Source organism: Quercus robur, chromosome 6 (genome assembly GCF_932294415.1).
Source record: "Quercus robur chromosome 6, dhQueRobu3.1, whole genome shotgun sequence".
In the NCBI taxonomy this organism is placed as follows: Eukaryota; Viridiplantae; Streptophyta; class Magnoliopsida; order Fagales; family Fagaceae; genus Quercus; species Quercus robur.
The window spans coordinates 16,635,582-16,648,660 of NC_065539.1; the positions used below are offsets into that span (position 1 = coordinate 16,635,582).

At 35.2% G+C, this 13,079-nt stretch overlaps 2 protein-coding genes across 2 annotated transcripts; both read right to left on the bottom strand.

Moving 5' to 3' along the window:
* Positions 1-274: 274 nt before the first annotated feature.
* On the bottom strand, positions 275-1,730 carry LOC126733012 (ribosomal RNA small subunit methyltransferase, mitochondrial). The gene is made up of 2 exons (XM_050436123.1): positions 1,193-1,730; positions 275-1,082 (listed from the first exon to the last, which is right to left on the bottom strand). Exons 1-2 carry the CDS (start codon positions 1,592-1,594, stop codon positions 303-305), a joined length of 1,182 nt encoding a protein of 393 aa, XP_050292080.1. The 5' UTR covers positions 1,595-1,730; the 3' UTR covers positions 275-302.
* Positions 1,731-3,641: 1,911 nt separating this feature from the next.
* On the bottom strand, positions 3,642-10,374 carry LOC126733013 (serine hydroxymethyltransferase, mitochondrial). The gene is made up of 16 exons (XM_050436124.1): positions 10,093-10,374; positions 9,950-10,000; positions 9,724-9,810; positions 8,440-8,561; positions 8,215-8,291; positions 7,796-7,920; positions 7,427-7,519; positions 7,240-7,332; positions 6,936-7,133; positions 6,711-6,815; positions 5,714-5,779; positions 5,469-5,546; positions 5,085-5,196; positions 4,893-5,003; positions 4,565-4,732; positions 3,642-3,844 (listed from the first exon to the last, which is right to left on the bottom strand). Exons 1-15 carry the CDS (start codon positions 10,180-10,182, stop codon positions 4,587-4,589), a joined length of 1,554 nt encoding a protein of 517 aa, XP_050292081.1. The 5' UTR covers positions 10,183-10,374; the 3' UTR covers positions 3,642-3,844; positions 4,565-4,586.
* Between the last annotated feature and the right edge of the window lie 2,705 nt (positions 10,375-13,079).

Sequence of the window (13,079 nt, forward strand, 5' to 3'; positions counted from 1 at the left end):
TTTTTTGTAAATATATAACTTTTGTTCATGTTGTCTGTGCCAGCAAATAAACGAACTAGATTAGCAGTCTAGCACCCAGGTGCAACTAAGCTCGAATAGCATCAAAATAACAACGTTAATGTATACTAGATTTGTCGTCTTTTTTTAATTCATTCAAAATGATTAGGCAAATAAAAATTTCTCTACTGCCTGATTTTCCTGTCGGCAACATCCTTACAGTTACCAAACCTAGGAAGCAAAAAAAAAAACAAAAAAAACAAAAAAAACAAAAAAAGAACAAATAATAAAGGAAGGTAGTATTGCTATGAACTGAAAGCTGCAGCAAGTTCTATATTGTCTGCATCCCTAATCCTAGGCTTTGATTGATCATGAAAATATATTCCAGTTTGATTGAATAATGCAAGTAAATGCAGTAACTCCTTGTTACACAGCTTTGAAGGCCTCTTAGCTTCAAAACCACCTGATTTTAGAACTCCTATGATCTTGCCCTTGAACACACTCATTTGTGTCTCTGAGCAAGAAGATGAATAACAGTCTACTTCATCACTATCCACTTCTTCATCATCATCAGCAGAACCAGCATTATTGCTGCAGTCATAATTGTCATCATTGTTGGCACTTTCGGTTGAGCAAGTTGTTCTGGACAGTCTCAACAACTCCAACACCTTCCTCTTCCCCTTAAATGTAGCACCCAGCGTCTTATTTTTCTTACAAAAACAGGTTCTCGTGAAAGCCAACCACTCATCCAGATTCACATCAGGAATTTCAGCTTTGGGACTGATAATAACCACGGAGGAATCAACCTTTGGACATGGAACGAAGTCCCTTTTGCTTACATCCATGACAAACTCCACATCAGCCACCAGCTTCACATTTACCGCCAAGCGATTGAACTCTGAATCACCAGGATTAGCCAACAGTCTCCGCGCAAACTCTTTTTGAAGGAGAAGCGTGGCGCTCCTAAATGGTTTATCCCCATATACCAACTTAGCCACCAAAGGCGAAGATATTCCATATGGAATGTTGGCCACCACAAGATCAAATTGAGGAAACTCAGTCTTTAACGCATCTTTACATATAACCTGCAAAACCCATATGCAAATGCAGCTCATTCTCAATAATTGACTCGTGCACAAGCTCAAAACTTTAAGCTAGGCATTTCATCGAACATGTAATAGACATGCTAACTCACAGTGAGTTGATCTTCAAACCCCTTCTCGGCAACGCGTTTGTGGAGAATCTCAACCATTCGTTTATCGATTTCGACAGCAACAACCTTCCTGGCAGCTTGTAGAAGCCTCAGCGTGAGATTCCCGGTACCGGGTCCGATCTCAAGGACCGTATCAGTGGGTTTTATATGGGATTTTCGGACAATGGAGTCAAGGACTCGTGGGTTAGTGAGGATGTGCTGGCCCTTGCTCTTGTATAGATGTAAAGGCGCACCTTGATTGTCCTCTCTTCTATGAATGTTGTCGTCATTGTCGCTCTTGGGATGGCAACGACTACTGGATCTTGCATTTAGTTGACGGAGTGAGAGTGTGAACTGAGTGGGAACCAACCTGGTATTGGAAAGGGACTTTGGGAAGCGATGCATGTGTAAATCCTTTCAATGCTCTATTTGGTATTTATCAGAGAAATGAAGAAATTCTGTATTTCATTCATTACAAAAAGAGAGTACAATGCCATATGTATAACAGAGATCAGAAACTAGAAACTAGACAAACTAAATAACTACCTGAGACTAACTCTTACACGTGAGTATATACAAATAACTAACAGTCCCACGTGTGATCACTTATACAATCAAAACAAATGCTAAGCTACAGGTCGTTGCTCATAATGCTACAACACAGAAGCTACCAATGTCGTTTATGCAGTGCCCATTACTCAGATCAAGCTCCACTGTTCTCACACTCTGCTCTTGCTACTTCCTTGTGATCAACAGTTTCACTTGCACCTTCACTTACACTCTGATAGTATTTACCGTTTCTTTACATTTGAAATTCAGTTAACTTGGAGTTTCTTTCCTCTGTTATAGGTTGGATCAATGTCGTTTTTGGTTTCTGACTATGAAGATTGCCTGCGGTTAATTAATGATGAGGTCCGACTTTGGGCGGCAGGTTTAATGGATTTTAAGTTCTGTAAACTCGAAAGTCCTCAGTTCCGTTCACCACATTATCGATTTATGAATTTTTGAAATATCTTATAGATAAAGAATGAAATAATTTCGTTAAAAATTAAAGAGAAATGCTAACGAATGTCATTAGAGCATTAGTTAATAATTCATTTAAAGAAAATTTTATAGAAAAAATAATAATAATAATAATGTTTTGACAGCTTTTTTTATTTCCCAATAAAAGTGGTGTCAAAACTTTATTAAAAATGATTGTTAACCAATTCTCTAAAGGGCACTCATTAACATTTTTTTTTTTTTTGAGAAAACAAAAAATGGGGGCCTTTATGACTATATTACACCCCAGGGCGTCAGATGGTCTCGGACGGGGTAACCCGATCTCTGGGGCACTCATTAACATGATCCAAAATTAAAACACCATTTTCTTAGAATGAAAATAATTTATAATATTACCATTTTCCATTGAATAAGTTTAAGGGAACAATTTTTTTACAATTAAGTTTAGCATTTTCATTTCTCTCTATGCACAAAAAAAATTTGTAAGTGTTTTTTAAAAGCATTTTTTTAGGGATTTTATTAATATATATATGGCATTCATTTTATGATAGTAATGCAGGGAAATCCCTTGGCAATATCCAATATAATTACTTAATTAAACATGAACTCTAGCATGCTTGCACTTCCTTGTGGTATATCATATGGAACCCCATCACGTGCCATTAAGGCCAACCGAACCCTTATTAGCATCTCCTTGGGCGAAATCCCAAAGGGAATTCTTGGACACATAATATTGATCTCCTTGGTTTGGTTCTTGGATAATGTTTAGAGAAAGCTAACCGTTGTCTCTTTATTTATTGTTGTCACCTATCGATAGTCACGATGCATTTAATGCTGAATGACCCATTTAAACGATAGGGATGGTAGGATTAGCCCTATACCCATCCCTTCACTCTCACAAAAGTAGGGGAGGTGGATAGAATCATCCTCCCAACCCCAATTTCTAGGGGAAAGAACTCAAGTCTCCTCTATAAATACCCTCCTACCAAGTTCAAGGGGGAGGCAGAAAGGGAAAGAGTGATCAACTAGCAATAGACTTGAGAGATGTTAGTGTTTGAGCAATGTCCCTTAGTGAAAGGAGAGACACCTTAGTGTTCCAATTGTTTATCTAACGAGATCACTATTTCTAGATTTTAATGTGGTTCTCCTAAGTTAATACACATTGTGTTGAGTTAAATATTTACCGACTACAATTAATCTTTACCATTAGGTCAAAATACTAATGAGTTTCTTTTTGGTATAGGCGAGATTGAACATGTTCTTTTATTGACAACAAAATACTTTAACAAGTGATATTTCTAGTTGTTAAATTGACATATCACCTCAACAAATCCTCTTGGTAAAAGTCCCTGCAACTTTTGTCACCAAAGGGCTCTGCTGAGGGGGTTTATGAAGGTAAATTTTCAATTGTGAGAGAGCATATCAGAGTTTGCCTTAACTAAATACATCATAGGGATAAAGAAGTAGCTGCATTTCAGATCAAAGCTAGTTTGTGACATTGCAAAGCCTCAGTTAATATGTTTATATACGATTCATGAATATCCAGATCATGGTTTGATGGATTTATACATTAAGGCTCTAAATACGTATCCTTGACATATGGTCCTTCCCTTTGTCAACTAGGAACTCTCTCTTGATTTTTGCTTGTACTGCCTGTTCCCAGAAAAAAGAATGTGCAGTTAGAACAAAACTGAAAAGTATATATAAACAGAACATGATGTGATCTGCCATCTACCTCAAAAGTAACAATCAAAAGGATATTAAACGAAGACACTACAAAGATGTAGATAACGGAAGAGCAAAGCATTACTTTCTACTTTTAGGTATCACTCAACTGACTCAAGTCCAAATGTATCAAATAGTTTGGGGCCCTGGAAATATGTTATATTAGCCCTCTAATGTGTTGAATATCTGCATGTATAGATCATTCTTACAAATAATGTCATAATTACCTTTTCATTTTTATATTATCAACGATGCTTTGAAGCCCAAGGACATATTTCAAATTAAAATGAACATTTTTCAAAGGTAATCCTATCTACGACTCTCCATTGTTCTTCTCTGCATGTCCTCAAGTACACAACACTCCTATGGACACATCCCAATGAACATAAAACTATGCCCCAGCCACAGAACCTGTGAGAGTTGCTGAACTTAACACCATGTTTGTCCCATTGGAGATCCTATTTTCAGTCTCTTAATCATCAGTCAGATTGTCTAATATTAGTTACATTCTTTAAAATTCTACCATTTTGTTCTTGATAGATTATTCTCAATTAAAAAAAGTACAAACAAAAAATATGATTTAACCCTATTACAGTGGCCTCGTAAGCACGAATGCAACACTCTAAAGATAATCAGGTGATAAGTTACCTAACACAACAGGATTTCTTTCTCAGTCCTTGTACTTCATGGATTCTTTCTCAAACCCTATTGTAGGAAATTGCTTTGCATATGCCTCAACTTCATGGCGGAGCTTTGTGATCTCAGATTGGAAGTGAGGAGCAGACTGTACAGCCAAGAAGTCCTTCAACTTTGTTCCTGGTTTTTACACCACAATTAACCCTATATAAGCAGGATTCAAGCGCCTAGATTTTCCCCATACCAACCATTACAAACACAAGCACGTGTACATGTCCATATGACTGGTGATCAGACAAACACAAGACCAAGAAGCATGAACTTTAAATATCAAAGATACCTTTGGTTTCTGCCTTGATCTTGACTGCCAACTTCACAGAAGCATCAAAGAATTCTGCTACCTTAGCAAAATCCTCTTCAACAAATCCCCTAGAAGTAAGAGCAGGAGTTCCTGAAGTTCACAAGAATTCATCAGGTTAAATTATTAAGCAATAATTAAAGAAGTACAATCTGATAAATGAAAAGCCTTTACCCATCCTGATGCCACCAGGAACCATGGCAGATACATCTCCAGGAACAGTATTTTTGTTGGCTGCAATGTGAACAGATTCCAAGACCTTTTCAACTCTGGAGCCATCAATACCCTGTACACAGAGAAATTAATAACAGTTGTGTTAATTATTCATCCTATGTCTATCTGAGAAAGTTGACGTCTTTAATGCATTTTGCCAGGACACTTGGTATTGTCTTTTAACCAAAATTCAGTAGCAGATTTGTTTCAAAGTTGTTGTCTAATGTAAAGCACAACTAAATGGTAGTGTTGGTGATTTCATAAGACACAAATTTTAGTATCGAAGCCTCTCTAGAAAAGTCAAGAGATTAAAAAGAAAAAGAAAAAAAAGGTTGCCTTGGTTACCTTGTTCTTTAAATTCACCAAAACAAGGTGGTTCTCAGTACCACCAGAAACTAGCTCATAACCCTTCTCAACCAGAGTCTGCAAAATTTCAACAATAAAATAATAGAAACAAATTAATTAGACCCATCCATTGATGAGAGAACATCATATTAATTACAAAATCCAATGTAAGTCAACAAGGTAAAGTTGTATTTACAAAATTTTGATTCAAGCATAAGTTTTGCTATTTCTCATAAATATTATACCTGTGCAAATCTTGAGCAATTGCTGAGAACTTGCTCTTGATAGGCTCTGTATTCTGGAGTTGTAGCCTACATCCAGACAGATTAAGAAAATAAGAAGTGTGATTTTGAAAATATTGAAAAGAGCCCGAGTGATGGACAAACTAATTTTATATATATATATATATATTTTTTTTTTTCCTCCCCTCCCAAAAAATAAAAGTGGGGTGGGATGGTCCTAAAAATTTCTTTTTAAGCACATCTATTAAAGTATTTTCATTTTTTTTTTCCAACGAATTTGGCACTTCCACTCTCATTCTGTGAATCTCATAAAATGTACCATGAGCTTCAGGCAAAACACTATTCATGCAATAATGCCATTGCACCAGCATGTATCAACTGCCCCATCAAACAATATGAACCTAGCACCATTTAGAATGTGCAATAAAGGGGAAAAAAAAAATACCAGAACTCACTTTGTTGGGAACTTCAACATTCAAAACCAATTTAATGTCCACTATAGTATGCATTACTATGAAACAACCTCTTTTGGGGGGGTGGTCACAATGCAACCTGTGAGGGATTTCACAATTCGCTCCAATATCAATGAGTTTGGTCTATGATCAAATGCTATAAAAGATTTGTGCCCCCTCATCCTTCACCAATTGGTCGTTGGATGGATCGGTAAGGCACATGGTCCGACAAGTGGTATCAGAGCCTGGTCATAGGTTCGAGTCGTTGAAGCCACATTGTAAGGGAGGGATTGTGAGGGATTTCATAATTCGCTCCAATACCAATGGACTTGGTTTGCGATCGAATGCTATAAAATATTTGTACCCCTTCATCCTTCACCAATTGGTTGTTGGATGGATCGGTAAGGCACACAGTCCGACATAACCCAAAAAACCTCAATTCTAATAAAAACTGTAAGTGGTGTGGATTCCTTTCTGCTGCAAATAATTGGAACAAAATCTACTATTATGGAAATAATTAAATGATGACAATCTTATTAGCTGCCAACCTGTTTCAATGCAACTGCTAAACCAGAAATTGTGTGGTTATGTGGGCCACCTTGAAGTCCAGGAAATACAGCCTGATTTACTTTGTCTTCATAATCATATAATACCTTCAGGAAAAGCAAAAAGTATAAACTTTTGATTTATTTCATAAAATTCATCACAATATTAAGGGAAAAGTAAATTATAACAAGTAAAAAATGGGGTCAACATGGCAAGAACAAATATACCTCTTTCCCTTGTTTGTTAATCTCTTTTACCCCCTTCCTGAAGAAAATCATTGCTCCACGTGGCCCACGAAGTGACTTGTGAGTTGTGGTGGTCACTACATCCGCATACTCAAATGGAGATGGGATGACATCAGCTGCCACCAGCCCGCTAATGTGTGCCATATCTGCTAACAATATAGCTTTCTGTTTGTCACAGACCTATCAAATAGCAAAAAAATGTTACCTTGGATTCTCAAGTCAATCATTAGCTAAAAACCATATACACTAATGCACAATAATTTCTTGATAGAGATCAATATATTACCTTACGAATACGTGCATAATCATATAGCCGTGCATAAGCACTAGCACCAGCTACTATCAACTTTGGTCTGAATAGTGTGGCACTTTTCTCCAACTGTGATTCACATCTTTTCATGTTACACAATTTACACTTACACATAGATATGGGGGATTTGAAAATAAATAAGGGAGTTGAGCTGAAAAGCTACCTGGTCATAGTCAATATAGCCAGTGCTCTCATCCAATCGATATGGCATTGTCTCAAAATATATAGAGACTGCAGATATCTTTTTGGTGTCAGTCTGCACCGCAGCAAAAGAAACAATGTAAGGTTATAAGACAAGCCAAAGATAGTGTCACAAACAAGGAGAGTTAATCAAATTTTGTTACAAGACAAAAGACTAAATCCACTTTAAAGTTCAAAACTCAACAAGATTAAATTTTATGATCATCGTACGCCACACAGCTATGATGACTTCCCAAATAAAAGAAATGTTACTGAAATTTGGGGAAATGATGCCTACTGATCTTCAAGGGAGATAAAAGTCCAAATTCATTTATATGAAAGCTGTAAATACCTGATATCCATGGGATAGATGCCCACCATGAGGAAGATCAAGTGCCATGATTCGATCATGAGGTTTTAACAATGCAGTGTAAACTTGAAAATTGGCTGGAGAGCCAGATAGAGGCTGCACGTTCACTACAACGACAAAGGTGATATGAATTTAGGAGAACTTGTTAGCCATCACATACTAAGAAAAGTCAATCCCATTAAACTTCCTATTAAGCAACTGTCCAATAACACATCTCCGTTTGCCACCAAACCTAAAATTTAGTAAGTTACTTCTTATCATGTCCATGAGACATAAGAACTGGTAATTTCATGTAAAATGCCATCCCTAAACATAGTTACAGCTAACCATTTATTTGATTCAGAAAGGTTTTGAGACAAATTTCATGTGATGTATCAGCAAGAACAGTAGCACATATTTACCTCCCCATTTTGCTGGATCCAACCGAAATGCTTCCAGAGCACGCTTCTGGCATAAGGATTCTGCCATGTCAATGTACCTGAAATGTGAGGGAGTTCCATGCTTATCTGTGTCAAAATTTAACCGGGAAGTTCAAAAATAAAAAAAATTTAAAGGGGTCAACAACATGCTAATCACAATCACATCCATGACAAGCACAAGCAAGAGATGAAGAAGACTCCACGTACTCATTTCCTCCATAGTATCTAGCACCAGGATACCCTTCACTGTATTTGTTAGTCATGACGGATCCAACTGCTTGCATTACAGAGACAGAAGTGAAGTTCTCTGAGGGAATGAGTTCTAGCCCCTTTACCAACACAATAATGAATTCCAATAAGATATTAGATTACACAATAAACTGTAATTACACATTCGTCAATAGCAAAACCCCTAATCCTTCATCTATCACCTAGAGTATGCAAGAAAAGAAAAAAAATTAATTCTATTCTTAAATTTGTCCATAAACCTAATACAACTATGTGGCTTAGTTAAATTTGGTTTTTCACACTACTTTACAAGAGAAAATAAATAAATTCTAAATTATGTTCTCACATAAAGGGTACAAAAAACTAAGAATTTATTAACTTTTTAAATGAATTACACAATACACATAAAAAGTTTCACCCCTCCACAAAAAAAAGAAAAAAAAAAAGTTAGGTATTGTGTTGGCAAATCCATGACAATGTAGGTCTTGATTGAGTTGTAACATTGTAAATCAAGTTCAAGACCAAGTCTAAGATTCAGCTCAAGATAAAGGCAATTGCGGTTTTTTCTTGATTCTCTCTCAATCGACTCGTAAATAAGCCTCTTTCAATCAAGGATCGGGAAACCTAAGTCTCATCAAGCTGACAAGCCCATTTAGTCAGTTGTTAAGTAGGACTTTGTGCCCTACATGCTAAACTATATAAGAGCACATAATAGTTGATGAAAATAGAGTTTTAGACAGCTTGTGCCGTGTACTACAAAAGAGAAAACCCTAAACCTAATTTCACCAATAAGTGAGTTCATAATTCAAACCTCAAGAGGAAGCTTTTGTTTGGCGATCAAGGCAAAAGCTACAGTGTTTTACCTGTTGTAAAACAGAGAAGAGTTTTCAAGGTGGTCATTGAAGTCACAGATGCATTTCTTGCTAGAGATTCCAGATTAGAAGAGTCCAAGTAGCTTGGAGCAGTGTGGAGTCACATATGTAAGTACTACTACCAAGGGTAGCAATCAGTTGTATAAATTTCAATTCTATTGGGTTGGTGATAACGTTTTTCCAATTAGAATTGTCCATTGGTTTTTCAGTCAGTAAACAAATTGCCTGTGTTGTTTATTTTTCTGCACTTTACATTATTTGGTGATTTGTTTAACGGAGTTTGAACTAAAATCAACCTCAAATATATGAGTTGTTTGGAACAATTACTCCTAATCAAACTAACAAATGAGCCCAACATGTCCAAAGATTAACAGAGAATGAGTAAGTGTACCTTCCATTGTCTAGCTTTCTCTAGCTCTATAATGTTCGCAATCTCGGGATCAACAGCCTCCAGGGGAGCATTCAATTGCTTCGGCCACTGTATTAAAAAAAAAAAAAAAAACAGAGCAAAGTAGGAAATGCAGTGAACACGTACATGTGTAATAAAACATAAATAGAAGTACATATGTAATAAAGCTATGGTGGAGTGGAACTGGAGATTAAAGAAATAAGCTTACAGTGACACGGGTTTTTTCCTTCTCGTACACAGCCTCGTTAGGCAAAGATGACTATCAATTATGAAACAAAACCAACGATAATAAGTTGTAAGAAAGGAAATGTTTAGGAACACAAAAGAAAGAACGAAAGAAAGAAAGAAAACCATGTAATAGAGGGAACCGCCATTGAAGATTGGGCGAATCGGCTTGTCAATGGATGAGGCAAGCCTGCGAAGCGCCATTGCCATTGCCATATCTCTCTCTCTCTCTCTAAAAGCTCTCTATCTCACTTTGTTAATGTATCGTTTTGTGTGTGTGTGTGTGTGGTATATGGGGGTGGTGAGATTTTGGCTTGGGATTTGTCGCTGCCCAAGGTTTGGTTTTGGTGGTTGCTGATGTATTCGTTATCCCACTCTGTGTCTCTGGTTCCTCCTAGCTTCACAAACAGAGCATAGGCACCAGGGGCCCCACCATATCTATTTCCTTCACCTTCCTCTTATGACATGAATTTTTTGTGATTAATGGACTTGATCAATTAGACAAAGTTTTACTCCAAATGACAATTTTGATAATCTATAAAATTAAAATGGAGATAGTTCATTTGACCCTTAAAATTACATGGTGCAACGACATTTAAATATACAAAACTTTTTTATTTTTTGCTAATCTTAAATATACAAAACTTTCTTTTAAATTGATTTTGATTTGGAGAAGATTCTGTCAGGTGCCAAGGGTGTGAATTCCCTATTACAAAAAAAATTATGAACTCCAAACACATAACAATCTTGTTATTTCTTGGTTTGATATATACCTTGAATTGCGGGTTCTCTACAATACTATTTGAATGGCTTGTGTTCCCTATCTTTAGAGGTTAGATAAGTTGTGTTAATATGGGTGCCAAATGGCTTAATAATTCATAACTTCCATAAGAAATTTGCCAGAAGGTGATGGTTTTAAGTGAGGAGAAAAGACTTCCTCTTATTGATGAATAAAAAAAAAAAATTCCAGTTCTAATAACAAAAGATAATCAAAATTTGAATTATGATGGTACTTTTTTATTTATTTATACTTAGTACTTACTATTGTAAAAAAATAAACAAAAATGAAATTTTGTATGTTTCAGGGTTCATTTTAATGGATTTTTTTAGCCAAAATTATATGTTTAAGATCACTTGCACGGTAAAATGACATAGTAAGTTATTTTAATCTTGTGCATTAAGAGTACTGCATTAGAATTCTTTTATAATTGTTATTCCAGGAGCAATTATATAATTTGATTGTATTCATTAATCTGAGCATATATTGATGCTTTGTTGGAGGTCAAAAGTGATCAAGAGCTTGTATAAAACACTTAAATCCAAGCATAAATTCTAAACTTATTGTGGATTTCACTTAACTCAACTTGTAAAATCGGCATATATATTAAAATTCTATTGTATTTAAAATATAAAAAAAAAATATAAAAAAAAAACTCGAGAACTTGTTTATCCAACTACTTATGCACAATAAAACATCATTTATAAATGAAATAATTATTTAAAATTGTGGACTAGAGATACAACACCACCAAAACCAGCCATGAAAACCCTATCCGATCTTCACATTTTCTTAGCCACAAAGTGAGGCCTAAAGATATAAAAATGATAGAATGCGATGTTTGAGAGACAAACTTGGCCACCGATGCATTTTGAATACTTCCTTCTCTATCTAGGACCTCTACCAACTTACTGTGTCATTTTCTTGGAGACTGCACTCAGAATTGTTAAGACATTACAGCCGAAAGCCCAAAACCCAAAAGGCTCTTACAGTTAATTAGCACGGTCCATAATTCTAAGCCCACAACTGGGTTGGTCCAGAAAAGAGGCCCGATCTTTGTGGGTCATAACTCATAAGGATACTTGGGCTTTGTGGTTGAAGAAAGAGGCCCGATCTTTGTGGCGCGTATGCACAGAATTACATGTTAGCATACCTTAAATTACAACAAGTTTAGTCATATATTTTTACCTTATAAAATAAGAGTATGAATTTGGCAAGGATGGGGTGTAAATCTCATGTTTTATACCATTCAATAATAGATTGTCACATCAGCATTTTATTTAAAATTTAATACACCTTACCACACCTAATAATATTTTAATAAACTCCCAATTTGGTTGGATTTATATATGGGTATTAGAATTGATTTGATATAATTATGCTTATTCTTAAATATGTGATAAGGTGATGTACCATGTTCGGATTGCAAGGGTAAAATACGAGTTTTACACCACATCCGTATAGAATTTAATCTCATAAAATAATGTTACAATTTACAACTAGGAAAATTCGTGTGTAAATCGCTTAGTAATTAGGAGTGACTCCCAAGATGGTTAGATAGAGAGATTTTATTTTGAACATTATTTTGTATGTTTGATTTTATTTTGATTTTGATTTTTTGATTTTTTGATTTTTTTTTTTTTTGATTTTTTTTTTGATTTTTTTTTTTTTTTTTTTTTTTTTTTTTTTTTTTTTGCTTTATAACAAGTGAGAAGGAAAGAGATTTGATTTTGAACTTGGGTCCTCAATGAACGAACTGAGCAATTCTACTTAGCCACAAGACTTGGTTTTTTTTTTTTGTTTGTTTGTTTGTTTAGGACATGCACGAAAACTAAAATAAATATTGGTAAATCATTAAGGAGCCCAAACTAATAAAATCTGTTATGAACAAAACCAAGTTTAAAGCTTTTTTCTCTCCTACTTTATTCAGGGTTGGCTTGATATGGTTGGGGTCTAAGGCGATAATTTTATGTAGGGGTATTTATATTTAAACATCAATTAAATAAATTTATGTAATACTAACGAAACCAAGGTTAATTTTATGAATTAATATTAACCAAACTAAATTTAATTTAATAAGGGAGATGAGACTTTTGACAACAAATAAGATGAGTTAAATACATTACAAAATCTATAATATTGACATTATATATTTTTTTTCTTTTAAAAAAATTAGTTTTGGTTTACGAGAGGAAGAAAGAGAGATTAGAATTATTGACAACTATTTCATGAGGCGTGATCCCAACCGACTATGTTAGCCCTCACAGTTAGAAATTCATGTGATTCATCCAAACTTAAACATACATATTTGATATTTATAAATATCTTGTTGAAA